At 53.6% G+C, this 17,755-nt stretch overlaps 1 protein-coding gene across 2 annotated transcripts in view; it reads left to right on the top strand.

The window, feature by feature from the left end:
- The window catches only part of ATF6B (activating transcription factor 6 beta), a 316,305-nt gene that overhangs the window by 195,791 nt on the left and 102,759 nt on the right, over positions 1 to 17,755 (top strand). Inside the window, exons 6-8 of one of the 2 annotated variants that reach the window (XM_078645879.1) lie at positions 7,889 to 8,080; positions 9,150 to 9,340; positions 10,133 to 10,318. In XM_078645879.1, coding sequence (XP_078502005.1) covers positions 7,889 to 8,080; positions 9,150 to 9,340; positions 10,133 to 10,318 — 569 coding nt within the window. The remainder of the gene's footprint in view (positions 1 to 7,888; positions 8,081 to 9,149; positions 9,341 to 10,132; positions 10,319 to 17,755) is intronic. The other variant, XM_078645880.1, reaches the window with a different exon arrangement.

The following is a 17,755-nucleotide window of genomic DNA, read 5'->3' as shown; positions in this document are numbered from 1 at the left end:
GACCTGCCCGAAGAACCAGGTTCCCGGGCCCCGCCAGGTGGCGGCCGCCGCCCTAGGAGAAGAACAAGTCTCCGAAGACTCTGAGGCCTACGAGTCGGAGCAGTGCGAGTGGGAACCCGCCGCCATGACCCTGGCATGCCTAGGAGGAAGAGACATGGTCCCGCGGACTCCCCTGCCCGCCAACACTCGGAAGTACAGCCAATGGGTGAGCATAAATGGGCGCAAGGCCGAGGCCCTGCGTGACACCGGGGCCAGTGTGACGGCCGTCCGTTGTCACCTGGTGACCCCAGAACAAATCCTGCCAAACGTGCTTTGCCCCGTCCGATCGGCAGATAACTCGGAGAGCCTGTGTCGGATGGCCTGCGTCCCCTTCGAATGGGGAGGAGTGTCCGGCATGCTGAAAGTAACTGTCCGCGACGATGCCCCCGTGGACTGCCTCCTGGGGAACGATCTTGAGAGCTCCCCGTGGGCAGCTGTTGAAAGAAGAGAGCATCTGGGGATGTTGGGTCTCCCGGACTGGGCGTGCGTGACCACCCGGTCCATGGCCACCCGCACCATCCCTGGACCAGAAGAACCCGAATGGGCAGCACCTCCGCCCTCGATCGCTCCAGAAGAGGACTTCCTCCAGACCGACCACCCGGACCCCACCACAGAGGGGTCCACACAGCCCCCCGAGCTTCCCGACCTGGCTCAGTGGCGTCAAGAAGGGGGGCCCACCCAAGAACAATTCCGGCGGGAGCAAAAGACCTGCCCCTCCCTCGAGGGACTGCGACAGCAAGCGCTCGCCCAGGGCCAAGGAGACACCACCGGGGCCCACTGGGTTTATTGGGACAATGATCTCTTGTACAGCGAGCAAAGAATCGCAGAACTGGGGGCCGGGCGAGTGCTGGTGGTGCCCCTCCACTTCAGAGACTTCCTGTTGAACCTGGCCCATGATGTCCCCCTGGCTGGGCACCTGGGGCAAGACAAGACCTACCACCGCCTGGTGACTCACTTTTTTTGGCCCAAAATGAGAAATGACGTCTCCAACCACTGCCGGTCCTGCCCGACCTGCCAGGCCAGCGGGAAGAGCGGCCGCAAACTCAAGGCACCCCTGCAACCCTTCCCCGTGGTGACCACCCCGTTCGAAAGGGTGGGAATAGACATTGTGGGGCCCCTGGACCCCCGAACAGCACAGGGGCATCGCTTCATCCTGGTCCTGGTGGACCACGCTACCCGCTATCCTGAGGCGGTCCCCCTTCGCACTATAACAGCCCCAGTAGTGGGTCGAGCCTTAATGGGGATCTTCTCTCGAGTGGGCTTCCCCCGGGAAGTCGTCAGCGACAGGGGTACAAACTTTATTTCAAAGTATATGAAATCCCTCTGGCAGCAGTGCGGGGTCACTTACCGATTCACAACACCCTATCACCCCCAGGGGAACGGACTGGTCGAGCGGTTCAACCGCACTCTCAAGGGGATGATTATGGGGCTGGAAGAACCCCTACGCCGCCAGTGGGACGTGCTACTACCGTGCCTCCTCTTCGCCTACCGAGAAGTCCCCCAGAAGTCCCTCGGCTTCAGCCCCTTCGAACTCCTGTACGGACACCCCGTTCGCGGGCCTCTCAGCCTAGTGAAGGAAGAATGGGTAATGGCCCCCCTAAAAACCCCTCCAGACGTCTACAAATACCTCCTGACCCTCCGCAATCAGACCCGGAAATTCCGGGAGATCGCTAAAGCCAATCTGGAGGCCAGTCAAGAGGACATGAAGAAGTGGTACGACCAACATGCCTCCACCATCGAGTTTGAACCGGGTCAGCAGGTATGGGTGATGTCCCCCATCGAACCGTGTGCCTTGCAGGACAAATGGACGGGGCCCTTCAAGGTGATCGAGCGCAAGAGTCCCGTCACCTATCTCATCGACCTGGAGTCCCCCCGGAACCCCCTCCGGGTCCTCCACGCCAACAGACTCAAACCCCACTTCGTGCGCTCAGAGCTCAGCCTGCTGATGGCTACCGACAGTGGCGCAGAAGGAGACTCCGAGCCCCTCCCTGACCTACTGAGGACCCGGGAAAGAGATGGTTCGGTGGACGGGGTCCGACTCTCCGAGGCCCTGACCCCAGAGCAGCGTCAAGATTGCCGGGCCCTCCTGCTGCCGTTCGCAAACCTGTTCTCCCTCGCACCCGGAGTCACCTCCTGGTGCCTGCACGACGTGGACACGGGGGACAGTCCTCCTGTTCGACACCGGGCGTACCGAGTACCGGATCGGGTACGTACATGCATCCAAGAAGAAGTCTCCAAGATGCTCGCCCTCGGAGTCATCGAACCTTCGGACAGTCCCTGGGCCAGCCCGGTCGTCCTGGTCCCCAAGGCCGCGGCCCCGGGTACCACCCCTGAACTCCGGTTCTGCATTGACTATCGGGGTCTGAACGGGGTCACCCGAACCGACGCTCACCCTATCCCCCGAGCAGATGAACTAGTCGACCGCATGGGGGCAGCCCGCTACCTAAGCATCTTCGACCTGACAGCGGGCTACTGGCAGATCGGCCTCACCCCCAGAGCCCAAGAACGTTCCGCTTTCTCCACCCCGGATGGGCACTACCATTTCAGAGTGATGCCCTTCGGCATGAAGAACGCTCCAGCCACTTTTCAAAGACTGGTGAACCAGGTATTGGCGGGCCTCGAAGAATTCAGCGCCGCCTACCTGGACGACATCGCGGTATACAGCCGCCACTGGACAGACCACCTCCACCACCTCAGAGAGGTCCTGCAGGCCCTCCAACAGGCCGGCCTCACCATAAAGGCCAGCAAGTGCCAAATCGGCCAGGGGTCCGTGACCTACCTCGGACACCAAGTGGGGAGCGGTCTGGTGGCCCCCCTCCAACTCAAGGTAGCTGCCATTCAGTCCTGGCAACCCCCCGAAACACAAACCGAGGTCCGAGCCTTCCTGGGGCTCACCGGATACTACCGGCGGTTTGTAAGGGACTATGGCAGCATTGTGGGGCCCCTCACGGAACTCACGTCTAAGAACCACCCAAAAAGAGTCAACTGGACTCCCGACTGTCAAGCAGCCTTCGAGACGCTGAAGGCCGCCATGTGCACCGCTCCTGTGCTCCAGGCCCCCGACTACAGCCGCGAGTTCATCGTGCAGACCGATGCCTCCGACCATGGTATTGGGGCCGTCCTCTCCCAACTGAACCCCGAAGGAGTGGACCAACCAGTGGCCTTCATCAGCAGACGCCTACTGCCCCGAGAACAGCGCTGGAGCACCATTGAGCGAGAGGCCTTCGCAGTGGTATGGGCCCTCAAGAAGCTCCGGCCGTACCTCTTCGGAACCCATTTCCGAGTACAGACAGATCATCGGCCCCTGCAATGGCTCATGCAGATGCGGGGGGAGAACCCCAAACTATTGCGATGGTCCATCTCCCTGCAGGGGATGGACTTCACTGTGGAGCATCGCCCTGGTCAAGACCACGCCAACGCGGACGGCCTGTCCCGCTTTTTCCGCCTCGACGAGGAAAGTCCCCAAGAAGATGGGTGACTCTCCCCGCCTTCAGCTGGGGGGGACGCATGTTGGACAGGCCCCATGAAGGGCTCGCTCCCTCCCCGCAGGACAGGGCCCGGGTCCCGGCCTTCCAGGTACTACCCACAGAACAAACCCGCACCCCGTCCCCCATGGGACGCCTGCCCCCGGATGTCCCTGTGTCACGGGCCCGGGCCACCGTCAGCACCATTGCCCGGCCCAGCCGCCATCTTGGACACGGCACCACGCGGCCGCGCGGCCCCGACCCCGACCCCGACCCCGACCCCGACCCCGACCCCGACCCTGACCCTGGCCAGGCCCCGACATCCCGGCACCACCATCCACCCAGGCGGTGAACGGACCACTTGGCAGGTCAATGGGAGTAAGAAGTGTCAATGGCTCTCCCCCGCCAGGTGCCGAGCACCCCCAGCCTCCTCGGGCGCTGGCTCCACCCCCCTGCTGGGTGTCTGGACTCCCTCATCCCAGACCTCCCGACCTCCAAGAGCGAGGGTCCGGACATCAAAGGGCGCCAGACCTATAACTGAGGCAGCCCCAGGACAGGAAGGCAGTTGTATCCTGGAGTCGAGAGACACCGCGACAAACTCATCCTTGACGGACTGCTGGCGCTGCCACAGCCCTGCCTTGTGAACTATTGTCCTGCCTGCTGGCGCTGCCGCGGCCTTCTGCAACCTTCATCCCCGTGGGACCTGCTGGCGCTGCCGCGGCCCGTCGTAACCTTCATCCCCGTTGGGACCTGCCGGCGCTGCCGCGGCCCGTTGCCACCTACGACCTCTTCGGGACCTGCTGGCGCTGCCGCGGCCCTCTGCAACCTTCCTCCTCGTTGGGACCTGCTGGCGCTGCCGCGGCCCGTTCCCACCTACGACCTCTTCGGGACCTGCTGGCGCTGCCGCGGCCCTCTGCAACCTTCCTCCTCGTTGGGACCTGCTGGCGCTGCCGCGGCCCGTTGCCACCTACGACCTCTTCGGGCCCTGCTGGCGCTGCCGCGGTCTGACCCCTCCGAACACCGAGCTCGAGGATTGGGAGCTACCACCATTACACCTCAGTACCTGTGGGTACCAAGACTGTCCCGCTACCCCCTTCCCCTACTAGAGAGTAGAATTGAGAGGATCATCGTGTCCTGATCACCTTGTATCGTACCACCCTACTCCAAGATTTGCCTATAAAAGGTGTTGCCCTGATCTTCGTGTGGTGTCCATCTGTGGGGGGGAAGTTACCGGTCTGTGCGATCGTTAGAGACGGTCCTCACTGGAGGCCTCTCCCTTGTGCTCGGCCGACCCTCCAGGTCCCCGTCTAACAGGCGGAAACATGAAGGGGGCTACCTGAGAGTGGCTGGGACCTTTAACCTAGTGGTGCGCGCAAACGGGCAATGACGTGTTACCAGGAAGAACTGGGGGCTATGACTTCTGCACTAGAAGAGGAGACTAAAGTCTGCGGTGTCAGGACGACATGTACCTATAGCATATCTGGTATCTGGTGTTTGGAGTACATGTTGATAGAAACTAAAAGTTATCAGGGCAAAGGCTACTTGACACTAAGGCTGGTGCATGCATCTATTCTACATGTATTGCGTGAACTAGGAATATTCTATGAATATTAATACAGTATTTCTCTTACATGGAGACAGAAAGACTAGACCATGGCTGAAACTGTTTATGCGGTTCAGTAGCTTAGGAATGCGAAGACGAGGAGCTGGACTGAGAACTAGAAGCATAACAAAATCTTGGCAGACAGGCAGGCAGAGCCAGGCCGGGCACCGCGCTGCGCGGCGGAAGTAAGTGAAGGGTCAGGGATGCAGGTGGGGGCTGCTTCGCTCCTCGGAGTGGGTTCAGGAGACTGGAGTTTGAATCTGGTGTCAGGGCCCTTTTGAGGCCTAGAAACGGGGACAATTCAATGAAATAACGTGCACACTGTAAAACGTGGCAACATAGGCCTAATACTCGTTGCTTTCACGAGAACTGGATACTGACATACTAGAGTTGGACACAACCATAATTGCGTCTTTAATCGATCATAGGGGGATATATACGCATATCGATCATGCACATATATTATAGGATGGGGAACACGTAGGCACATATAACATGGCAAAATTTACTTTTCCACAAGAGTCGTAATAGTGGAGGCTTGGCCTTTAGTTGACAGTGTTTGAGCAGTATTTCTTATTTCTATTCCAGATGTTAATTAGGATTTAATTCTATGTGGCTCTGTAGTGCAGCTAAGTGTGTTGATATTTCACTTGATACAGGACACCCATAGCATGGTGATGGAGGCTTCGCCGATGTTCCTGAAATTGTCCAAGTTACAACATAAAATTAAACTCTACATTTTTTATTATTAATTAGAGCTGGTTTTCAGAATTGCGTTTCTTGACATTTGTAGTACTTTTTAATTCTGGAATATAAGCAGCAGAAATTAGAGTGAGTGTGCTCCGCAAGTTATCAGTTAAGGGAACTTATTGTGAGGACTTAGCCACACACACCACCGACACACAGACACACACATTCAGGGCACATGCAGTGTGAGTTCCACCTGAGATGTATATAAATATATATTCTATTCGGAAACACATAGGTTCCCCTATTTTGGGAAGCAAGAGGTGAAGGAGCCGTAAAACCTTCAAAAGGGGATTTTGTGTATGATCCTTCTTTGTCAGAGAAAGATGAATGACAAGTGGATGAGAGAGAGGAAGGACAAGAGTGAGTCAACACGAGGACAAGAGCGAGGAAGCAAAAGGAAAAATGGAGAGAGTATTTCAGTTTAGGACCAGTTTCAGCTCCAGGAATCTTTCATTTCAAAGCTATAGGGGATTTGCATCCCACACTACAGATAGTGAGCCCAAATGCTGTAACTATATTCTTAGTAATTCTGGGTCAGAGCTGGAATTCCAACTCTCTCAATGCCTATCATCTCCTGAAAGGTTCTCTCGTTCATTGTCTGCTTTTTCTCTTGGTGATTTGAGTTCTCCCAAATATTCTTTCACTCCAGGTACTCATTCACATCCTCTCCCACCCTCCCTCCTCCTCAGTCTGCGCTTTAGACTAATGTACTGTTTCCTGGACCTGTAGTGATTAGTGTGTAGAATAACACTGAACAGACATCATTTTCTTTGGACCATTCTGTATCTGGCACCACCACATCTAAAGCCGAGGGGTAGACCGTTTCACCAGATGGAACTGGATGTCCTGCGATCAGCCAGTAGAGCGCCTTCCTCAAAGATCCCAAGTGGATACAATGCCTGTTTCAGACTCTAGGGGGCGGGGAGAAGAATCAACCACATTTAGCTAAAGCATTTCTGCTTAAGGGTTGTGGAAAGTCTATTTTTATCTTAACAAGAATGCATTCAGCACCAACAGTTTCAGAATATTTGGTCATAAGAAGATGACCTCTTTATACAGATGGAAAAGCTTCTGTCTCAGTAAGCTGTTAACGGCAGCATTGGGTAGAGGTAAAGATCGGTCCTTCTTCAGGTTTCGACAAATAATAAAAGACCATGGACAATTGAGGGGAAGAAAAGCCATTAAAATAGCCTCTTTCTTTAGAACGATAAGTCACAAGGATGTTTTGTTAATCTTTTCCAAGACTTTAGGCTTATTGTACCACAGCCAAGGCAGCGTCATTGAATTCTGGGAAATGCACCCAATGCAGACATATTTAGCTGCTTGATCTACCCTACATGCTCCTCTGAAGCATTATTGACAGGATACAACTTTCTTTTGGATTTAAAAGTTATTTTTCTGAAACCTTGTGCCAGAAGCTTTCCGGCATACGGTATGCATGCCTCCCGCCCAGTAAGTTGAGCTTGTGCAGTCAGGCTTCTAACTAGTTAGAAATTCAACTCTTTCATGGATTCTGGCTCTCTTTGTTCTGGCACTTCTTCCTTCACAATGCCTCCAGCCAACTCCCTCTTAGGAACACGGCGTGTTCCAGCCAAACATGCAGAAACACATCTCGAATTGGTGTTGGGCCTGGTGCACAAGGAGGAGGCGCTCATGCTGGTTTAAAGTGAGTGTATTTTTAGGAGGAGCATTTTGTGTCCTGTCTACAGGACTTCCTGAGTGGTTGTAAAGGGTGAACCAGAAGTAAGAGCAACTTTACTTTTCCTCTGTTTCACTAATATGCTTTGCTGGTACCTGTTCTTTTTCCTTGCCCTCTCTCTCTTTCCTCACCGTCTCTTGCTAGCTTCTTTCTGTTCATCTTCATTTCTAACCCTCTTCTGTTGTAGCCTCCTTCTCTTGTTGCCATTATTCTTTTCTGTCTATGTCTGCCCTTCCCCCAGTCCTCCTACGTTGCTCTTCGTCTGCCCTTTGTCAGCCACCCCGGCCTCTACAGTTCTTCCATTGCCCTCACCCAGCCTTTACTTTCTTCCAGGTAAAACACCCACAGACCTGAAGACCTGCAGTATCTTGAGCAGGAAGCCTGCTATTCAGCCCAAACCGGTCTTGGTGACTACTGTCACAGCTCCTCCCGCCAACATCGCCAGCACTGCCACCACCCCTTCTGGCAGTACTATACTCCTAAAGTCTATGCCAAGCTCTCCTCCCCTCCAGCCGACACTATCAGGTAACCCTTTGCCTGCATGTCTGTCTGTGAAGTGATTCCACCTGCTAACGACCCACTCTGCCAACTGCATGCATTGGGGAGAACAGCCATCTTTCCTACTTTAAAACTCTTGGTGACTGAAAGAAGGGCATCACAAACACATTTCAGCAGCCTAAACGTAATATACATGCGTGACATCGTTAACAGTTGTAGATTTACATGCATGGCATCCGAAGCTGGCCTTTGGCATGGGCGAACAAGGCCCAGGATCGGGGTCGCAAATATTCCGAGGGGCACAGACTGAGCTGCCTGACCTAATGTCATGCAAACAGCAGCTCGTCCATCCCACTTAATCTTAATCGGGTCCTGTTGAAGGCTTTATAATCAGCCCTTAATGTACCTCCGCATCATTGGTAGCACCCCACCCACTCCCTGCCCTCCTCCCATCTTTCTCACACTTCTTGAAGTCACACCGCAACGACCCCCAACCCCCATAATAAAAACCAAATTTTCTTTAAGGCCAATGCGCTGTCCCGGTCAATCTGATTTAGGGATATCATCATTCCACCATCTAGAGGCTGGGTGATAAAAACTTTTTGTTTCATGTCTAAACTTTTTATTGACATTACCCACAGGCAGAGGCTGGATGGTTCAAGGTACCGTTGCCATAAAGCCTTCAGTGTCTTACTCTAGATGCCACCCACAGGAAGTATAACCTCCACAAAAAACTGGCAGTGGGTTCAAGCATCTTCAGGCAGTTGTGACTGGTTTGCAATCTGGTCAGCTCTGAGTTTCAGAGGTGCCCAGCTTGTGGGTGAAGGTCTAGATGTACAGACATTCAGCTACTTTTGGTGCTGCCCAACAAAACAACTGAGAGTAGACTCAACTCAGGTGGGCATACGGGAACACAACTCTAGTAGTCCCTCGGTTCCACAAATGATCATTTATCACACTGCTCGTTTCCTCCCACTTGTGCCCCACATATAATATTTCATTCTGTAACCGGTTTCAGGGGGTTGTATACGGGGCTCGGTGGGGGAGGAGAGCACCTGGGGGAGAATAGTGACTTCTTGTGTGTTTTTTTTTCCAGCGCCATCTGTGGTTCTGTCCCAAGCCGACATGCTGCACCTTCCAGTGCCAGGGCTACTTAAGGTGCAACCGGCAAAGAGGAGTGTTGCCAAGACACCCAATGCAGGCATGACACCCACCTGCAACAAAGCTGAAGCCAAAACCATCGTCCCTGCGCCCAGCCCGATGGGGTCCGTCCGGCCGCAGATGGATGTGAGTACTCGTGTGGAACAGAGATACACAATTGCGGGGGCTCAGCGATGGGGGTGCAGTGGAGAAGTGACAGCCAAATACTGTAGGTTGGAACTTTACGCCAGTACTACACTATTGAGGGGCTTGGAGGAGTGGCACTGCCACTCTTTCATGAAGCACCATCCAGTGTGTACATTTTAAAAAAGTGACATAGGACCACTTTGATTTAAAATGCTGCCTAAATTTACTTGATACATATAAGATTCTAAAGAAACACACTACGTAAATATCTTGCACATTCCCTTAGTTGAAGTTGAGAGATTGCTCAGATCAGTTTGAATGCAGGTGCTTCATTCAGTGTCAGCAGTTTTTTTTCCATGACCACCAAGTAGTTTCTGCTCTTGGCAGGAGATGTGGGATCTATCCTGGTAGCAAGGATTCTTGTTCGCAGAGGAGGCAGGCCAAAGTGTAGCTGATCCAGCAGTGCCCCTAAACCCGCTTGTGTTTGAGCTTGCGCACAATTCTGCTGAAGGCATCTTCAAATAGCAGAGAGCTGTGAGTTCTGTTTCCCACCCATTTTGTTCTTATGCTGTTTACCGCTTTTTAACACATGTAAGGCTGTAGTTTAACACATGTATGACTGTTTTGGAAGGACGCTGCCCTTCCAAACCTCCAGGACAGCAGGTGATGGACAGGCTCTTCTCTGATGCACAAACACCTCAAGTGAATCATTTAGGGCATCTTTCCTGTAGGATAACTTTGATCTAGCATGATCCTGTCCTGTGAAGCTTAACAGCTAACCTTCTGCTTCAGGTGAAGGTTCTGAAGCGACAGCAGCGTATGATCAAGAACCGGGAGTCAGCCTGCCAGTCGCGCAAGAAGAAGAAGGAGTATATGCAGGGGCTTGAATCGCGACTTCAGGATGCGCTGTCAGAGAATGAGCAGCTGCGGCGGGAGAACACCATTCTCAAGAAGAAACTGGAGTCTGTACTGCGAGAGGTGAGGAGGTCTTGTTTGTCTGTATCTACCCAGCCGCCTGTCTTTGGGACTACCTAGCTGTTTGGGTCTTTGCTTTCTGAAGGGGTCTGTCCAGGTGCTGCTCTTCTTATTTCTCTAACTGGTCTGTCTTCGTTTGCCCAGCTGTCTCCTCTTTTGTCTACTGTCTGGCTTTAATTCTGCCCAGATGTCCCTCTTCTGTCTCTTTCTATGTGTAAGTCTCAGGTTTGACTATGGTGAGCCCAGATCTAGATTGTTGGGACTCTGACTGTCTACTAGCTGTCAAAACCTCCCCTGTGTTTTGTGTAGTTGTCATGAGTCTATGGCTGTTCGAGGGTGGGGGTCGTTAGGCTTCATAGTCACAAGACCCCATCTTGCCTCCACACTCCCTGGAAATTAATATCTAGCTCTTGACCCCCTCTATGAGCCCCAGCCTGGCTCTGTGCCCCAGTCACTCCGCACGTCCCACGTTGCGACACCCCCCTGGAATACCCAGCCTACGTCTTGATTCTCTGTGATGTCAAAGAACTAAGCACTTCTAATTCCCTGTCACATAATTCCCTCAATCACAGCTGTCCTAACTTCCCCCGTTGGAAGTGTTAGGCAGTACTTGGATCATTCCATGATAGTGTTAGTAATTAATTACTGCCGGCTTGATGCTGCCCTTTTAGTAACTATTGCATTGTTCAATGTGACCATTTCTTTACCGGTTGCAAAAATTAATATTGATGTGCTCTATGTGGTGATAACATTTGAGAAATTAGTTCATTTCGAGGAAATTCTACTGCACACCACTGAGACCACTGATCTGGGGAATCCATTTATACAGATGGGAAGCTGGGTGTAAATATTGTGTGCAGCAGAGCACTAGTAAGTCACAGCATAAATAGAACATCCAGGCCCCTTTGTGAGCCCTGTGTTGGCTCTGTGCTTCTATGGAAGACCCAGCCTGGCTCTAAGGCCATGTTTGAGAGCCCTGTCCTAGCTCCGTACGAGCCCTGTCCTAGCTCCGTGCGAGCCCTGTCCTAGCTCCGTGCGAGCCCTGTCCTAGCTCCGTGCGAGCCCTGTCCTAGCTCCGTGCGAGCCCTGTCCTAGCTCCGTGCGAGCCCTGTCCTAGCTCCGTGCGAGCCCTGTCCTAGCTCCGTGCGAGCCCTGTCCTAGCTCCGTGCGAGCCCTGTCCTAGCTCCGTGCGAGCCCTGTCCTAGCTCCGTGCGAGCCCTGTCCTAGCTCCGTGCGAGCCCTGTCCTAGCTCCGTGCGAGCCCTGTCCTAGCTCCGTGCGAGCCCTGTCCTAGCTCCGTGCGAGCCCTGTCCTAGCTCCGTGCGAGCCCTGTCCTAGCTCCGTGCGAGCCCTGTCCTAGCTCCGTGCGAGCCCTGTCCTAGCTCCGTGCGAGCCCTGTCCTAGCTCCGTGCGAGCCCTGTCCTAGCTCCGTGCGAGCCCTGTCCTAGCTCCGTGCGAGCCCTGTCCTAGCTCCGTGCGAGCCCTGTCCTAGCTCCGTGCGAGCCCTGTCCTAGCTCCGTGCGAGCCCTGTCCTAGCTCCGTGCGAGCCCTGTCCTAGCTCCGTGCGAGCCCTGTCCTAGCTCCGTGCGAGCCCTGTCCTAGCTCCGTGCGAGCCCTGTCCTATCTCCGTGCGAGCCCTGTCCTATCTCCGTGCGAGCCCTGTCCTAGCTCCGTGCGAGCCCTGTCCTAGCTCCGTGCGAGCCCTGTCCTAGCTCCGTGCGAGCCCTGTCCTAGCTCCGTGCGAGCCCTGTCCTAGCTCCGTGCGAGCCCTGTCCTAGCTCCGTGCGAGCCCTGTCCTAGCTCCGTGCGAGCCCTCTCCTAGCTCCGTGCGAGCCCTGTCCTAGCTCCGTGCGAGCCCTGTCCTAGCTCCGTGCGAGCCCTGTCCTAGCTCCGTGCGAGCCCTGTCCTAGCTCCGTGCGAGCCCTGTCCTAGCTCCGTGCGAGCCCTGTCCTGGTTCTGGGCCCCTTTGTGAGCCCTGACCTGGCTTTGCATTACTTTGGAAGCCTCACACTTCTAAGGTGATTCCTGGCGTTGGGCTTCTCTGGAACATCCAGCCTGGCTCTTGGCCCTGTTTAGGAGCGTTGTCCTAGCTCTGTGCCCCCTCTTTGAGTCCTGGCGTGGTTCTAGGCACTGGCCGCCCTTGTTCTGAGGAGCACAGTAACACTGAGCCAGCACCCGCACTAAAGAGCACAGTAACACTGAGCCTGCACCCGCACTAAAGAGCACAGTAACACTGAGCCAGCACCCACACTAAAGAGCACAGTAACACTGAGCCAGCACCCGCACTAAGGAGCACAGTAACACTGAGCCTGCACCCGCACTAAAGAGCACAGTAACACTGAGCCAGCACCCGCACTAAAGAGCACAGTAACACTGAGCCTGCACCCGCACTAAAGAGCACAGTAACACTGAGCCTGCACCCTCAGTCCTCGCTCTGAGGAGCACAGAAACACTGAGCCAGCACCCGCACTACGGAGCACAGTAACACTGAGCCTGCACCCACAGTCCTCGCTCTCAGGAGCATAGTAACACTGAGCCTCCACCTGCACGAAAGAGCACAGTAACACTGAGCCCGCACCCACAACAAAGAGCACAGTAACACTGAGCCTGCACCCTCAGTCCTCGCTCTGAGGAGCACAGTAACACTGTGCCAGCCCTCGCTCTGAGGAGCACAGTAACACTGAGCCAGCACCCGCACTAAGGAGCACAGTAACACTGAGCCAGCACCCGCACTAAGCACAGTAACACTGAGCCAGCGCCCGCACTAAGCACAGTAACACTGAGTCTGCATCCGCACTAAAGAGTACAGTAGCACTGAGCCTGCACCTGCACTAAAGAGCACAGTAACACTGAGCCTGCACTAAAGAGCACAGTAACACTGAGCCTGCACTAAGGAGCACAGTAACACTGAGCCTGCACCCGCACTAAAGAGCACAGAAACACTGAGCCTGCACCCTCAGTCCTCGCTCGGAGGAGCACAGTAACACTGAGCCAGCACCCGCACTAAGGAGCACAGTAACACTGAGCCAGCACCCGCACTTAGGAGCACGGTAACACTGAGCCTGCACCCTCAGTCCTCACTCTGAGGAGCACAGTAACACTGAGCCAGCACCCGCACTAAGGAGCACAGTAACACTGAGCCTCCACCCTCAGCCCTCGCTCTGAGGAGCATAGTAACACTGAGCCAGCACTCGCAGCCCTCGCTCTGAGGAGCACAGTAACACTAAGCCAGCCCTCGCTCTGAGGAGCACAGTAACACTGAGTCAGAACTTGAGCTCCGAGGAGCACAGTAACACTGAGCCAGCACCTGCAGCCTTCGCTCTGAGGAGCACAGTAACACTGAGCCAGCACCTGCAGCCTTCGCTCCGAGGAGCACAGTAACACTGAGCCAGCACCTGCAGCCTCGCTCTGAGGAGTACAGTAACACTGAGCCTGCACCCGCACTAAGGAGCACAGTAACACTGAGCCAGCATCCGCAGCCCCCACTCGAAGGAATACAGTATCATTGAGCCTGCCTTTGCTATCAGAGCACGGAGGTGCACAGTAACACTGAGCCAGACCTGGCACCCCTCGCTCTGAGGAGCACAGTGACACTGAGCTTGCACTCGCAGCCCTCGCTCTGAGGAGCACAGTAACACTGTGCCAGCCCTCGCTCTGAGGAACACAGTAACACTGAGCCAGCACTTGAGCACCGAGAAGCACAGTAACCCTGAGCCAGCACTCACATCCCTCGCTGTGAGGAGCACAGTAACACTGAGCCAGCACTCACAGACCTCCCTCTGAGGAGCACAGTAACACTGAGCCAGCACTCACAGCCCTCGCTCTGAGGAGCACAGTAACACTGAGCCTGCACTCGCAGCCCTCGCTCTGAGGAGCACAGTAACACTGAGCCAGCACTCACACACCTCCCTCTGAGGAGCACAGTAACACTGAGCCAGCACTTGCAGCCCTCGCTTTGAGGAGCACAGTGACACTGAGCATGCACTTGCAGCCCTCGCTCTGAGGAGCACAGTAACACTGAGCCTGCACTCGCAGCCCTCGCTCTGAGGAGCACAGTAACACTGAGCCTGCACCCTCAGCCCTCGCTCTGAGGAGCACAGTAACAATGAGCCAGCACTCGCAGCCTTGGCTCTGGCTTTCACAGTAACACTGAGCCTGCACTCTCAGCCTTGGCTCTGGCTTGCACAGTAACACTGAGCCTGCACTCTCAGCCTTGGCTCTGGCTTGCACAGTAACACTGAGGCAGCACTTGCAGCCCTCGCTCTGAGGGGCACAGTAAAACTGAGCCAGCACTCGCAGCCTTCACTCTGGCTTGCACAGTAACACTGAGCCAGCACTCGCTCTAAGGCATTCAGTGACATTGAGCCAGCACCTGCAGCCATCGCTCTGAGGAGCACAGTAACACTGAGCCAGCACCTATAGTCCTCGCTCTGAGGAGCACAGTAATACTGACTGAGCCAGCCCCTGCTTTTAGAAGCACAGTAACACTGAGCCAGCCCCTGCAGCTCTCGCTCTGAGGAGCACAGTACCCCTCCACGTGCACTCACAGCCAGAGCACTGAGGAGTAAAGTATCTGGAAGCTAGCTCTCACTCTGAGGAATATAGTAATACTGAGTCTACACTAGCAGACAGAGCTCTGAGGAATGCAGTTGCAGTAAACTTGCCCTCAATCCTAGGGGCACATAACACCCAACCTGCTCTTGCTGCCCGAGCTAGGAGGAATGCAGTAGCAACAAGCCTGCCCTCGTTCCGAGTACTGTAACATAGAGCACATACACAAACAATGAGGAGCACAGTAACACTGAGCTTCACCTCGCATCCCAAGTTTTAAGGATTACAGTAACTCAGTCCTGTCCTCGCACTGCAGATGACAACCCGAGCTCTGGGGAACCCATCCCGAGGTCTAACAAAATAGCATCGAGCCTGCACATGCATTCTGAAATTGAGGGGCACAATACCCCACAGCCTTACTCAGAGGAGCACATTAACACCAAGCGTACTCTCGCCCTGTGGAACACTGCCTGAGCTCTAAAGTAGCACAGTAACACTGGGGACCTAATGAGTCACTATAGCTAGTTAGTCAGGGGATTGTGGGTTCTGACTGAGATGTGAGTAAGGTCCAACCTCCCATCACCAACATCCTATTTTCTTGTGCATAGTTCTGTATGTGGCTGTGCAAATCCCCACAACAGTATAGTATGTTCTATCCTATCAAAAATACTAGTAAAATATCAAATATCTGGTTGGGCATTTTGTTGGTGGAAATTGTCAAAGCCTCAAGATTAAGAAGACTAGAAGAGGACAACCCAAAGGACTGGACCCAGTGGCTAGAGCTATTGGTCAATCTGAGTTTTATTCAAAAGAAAACCTTAAATAAAGAGTGGCCAACTGGCCACGCTTAGCTACAGACAGGCTAATAGTAGTAGTACCGGTGGTCATAGCAGAGGCAGTTAGAAGGAACTTAGAGGCAGGGATAACCAGAATTTAGAAACAGATAATCAAGATCAAAGAAGATTTTGTACAAAATAGAATTAGGAAGTGGAACCAGAATGAATAGTTCGGAAAAAATAAGGTGCAGTAAAAATTAGGGAAATCTAATTGTTTATGGGCTGTAGAGTAGGAATGCATACATAGACTCTTCCAACTCTGTGACTGGATGGGCTGTAGAGTGGGAGTGTATACTCAGAGCCTTTCACCTGTGAAACTGGATGGGCTGTAGAGTGGGTGTGTATTCCAAGAGCCTTTCACCGGTGAGACTGGATGGGCTGTAGAGTGAAGGTGTATACATGAGCCTTTCACCTATAAGCCTGGGTGGGCTGTAGAGTGGGAGTGTATACACAGAGACTGCCACCTGTGACACTGGCTGGGCTGTAGAGTGGGTGTATATTCCTAAAGCTTTTCGCCTGTGACACTAGATGGGCTGTAGAGTGGGTGTGTATTCCTAGAGCCTTTCACCTGTGACACTGGATGGACTGTAGAGTGGGTGTGTATTCCTAGAGCCTTTCACCTGTGAGATGGGATGGTCTGTAGAGTGGGTGTGTATTCCTAGAGCCTTTCACAGGTGAGACTGGATGGGTTGTAGAGTGGAAGTGTATACATAGAGCCATTCACCTATAAGACTGAGTGGGTGTTTATACCTAGAGCCTTTCACCTGTAAGATGGCATGGGCTGTGAAGTGGGAGTGTGTACACACACCCTTTCCCCTGTGAGAGTGGATGGGCTGCAGGGTGAGAATGTGAATACTGCGGCTGCCATTTCTGGGAATGGGTGGGGAGTGGCGATCGGCAGGCCTATAGATTCTGCCACCTCTGAGACTGGATTGGCCATGGGCGCAGTTATGCAGAGGCTGTCAACTGAGCTTAGAAAGGCTGTTGGGTAGGTACAGGTACACATGGCGTGCTGTTTCTGGGACGCAATAGTCTGTAGTAGTCCACTGACACACAGAGCCTGCACCTCTTCGACAAGGTATGCTCTGGGCACAGTTAGGCAGAGCCATTCACTTGAAACTTGGTGTCTGTCACCTCTGAGATGAGATGAAATGGATTGTAGATTCGGCACAGGTACACGGATCTTGTCACCTCTGAGATTGGATGGTATCAAGGCATTGAAACAAGCATACAGGGAGCCTACATATGTCTGTCAATGCTGGTAGTCTTAATCTTCAGTGTAGCTAGTTCTCATCATCTCTATGTACTTCTGTCTCGGTCCCCATCCACGCCGGTCTCCCTGTTGCTTTTGTGACTGCCACCCTTGTGTTTCTTTCTCTCTTACTATCTAGTGGTCTGTCAATACTCATTTCTCAGACGCATCTCAGTCTTGTTGATGTACACGTTGCCTGGTTCTTTACTCCCTGGCCGTTTCTAGGGTTGGGTATATTCGAGTATCCTGTCCAGCAGGCTCTCGCATTCTCGCGCCTGACTCCACTGTCTTCTCTCTATCTCATTTGAAAACTCTGTGTCCTGTGCCAGTGTACAGCCCCTCTCTCCACTCCTCGTGGACTTTCCTTTAAGTCACCCACTCTGCACCTCACTCTGAAGCCTGTAAACCACTTCATGCTTGTATTCTTGATTGTCTGTTGTCTCAAACCTATCCTGCTGTCTTTATACCGAAATCATGTGCAGCATTATCTCTCTCTCGCCATTCTAACTCCTCGTTCGCGTACCTACCTATGTGACATGCAGTGCTTAATTTGAGCCAGTGGCTGATGATGGGGGACATTTGCACTTATTTTTCTGTATCAGATATTTACTGTGTGCAAGAGAAGGGGAAAAAAACAGATCAAAAAGACTGATGAAGAAAAAGATAGCAAAACTATCCCAAACAGAAAGCAGGAACCGGCAAGGCCGTGAAAAGAGGGCATGGAGTATCTCGTAGTTGATAAATACTACCGACCTTGGTATTCGGCACGAGCTGCCGGCTTTTGAGCGCAGCTTTGGACACA

This window comes from Lissotriton helveticus, chromosome 5_1 (assembly GCF_964261635.1).
Source record: "Lissotriton helveticus chromosome 5_1, aLisHel1.1, whole genome shotgun sequence".
In the NCBI taxonomy this organism is placed as follows: Eukaryota; Metazoa; Chordata; class Amphibia; order Caudata; family Salamandridae; genus Lissotriton; species Lissotriton helveticus.
The sequence above is the reverse complement of the archived record's forward strand: the minus strand, read 5'-3'. Positions and strand labels throughout refer to the sequence as shown.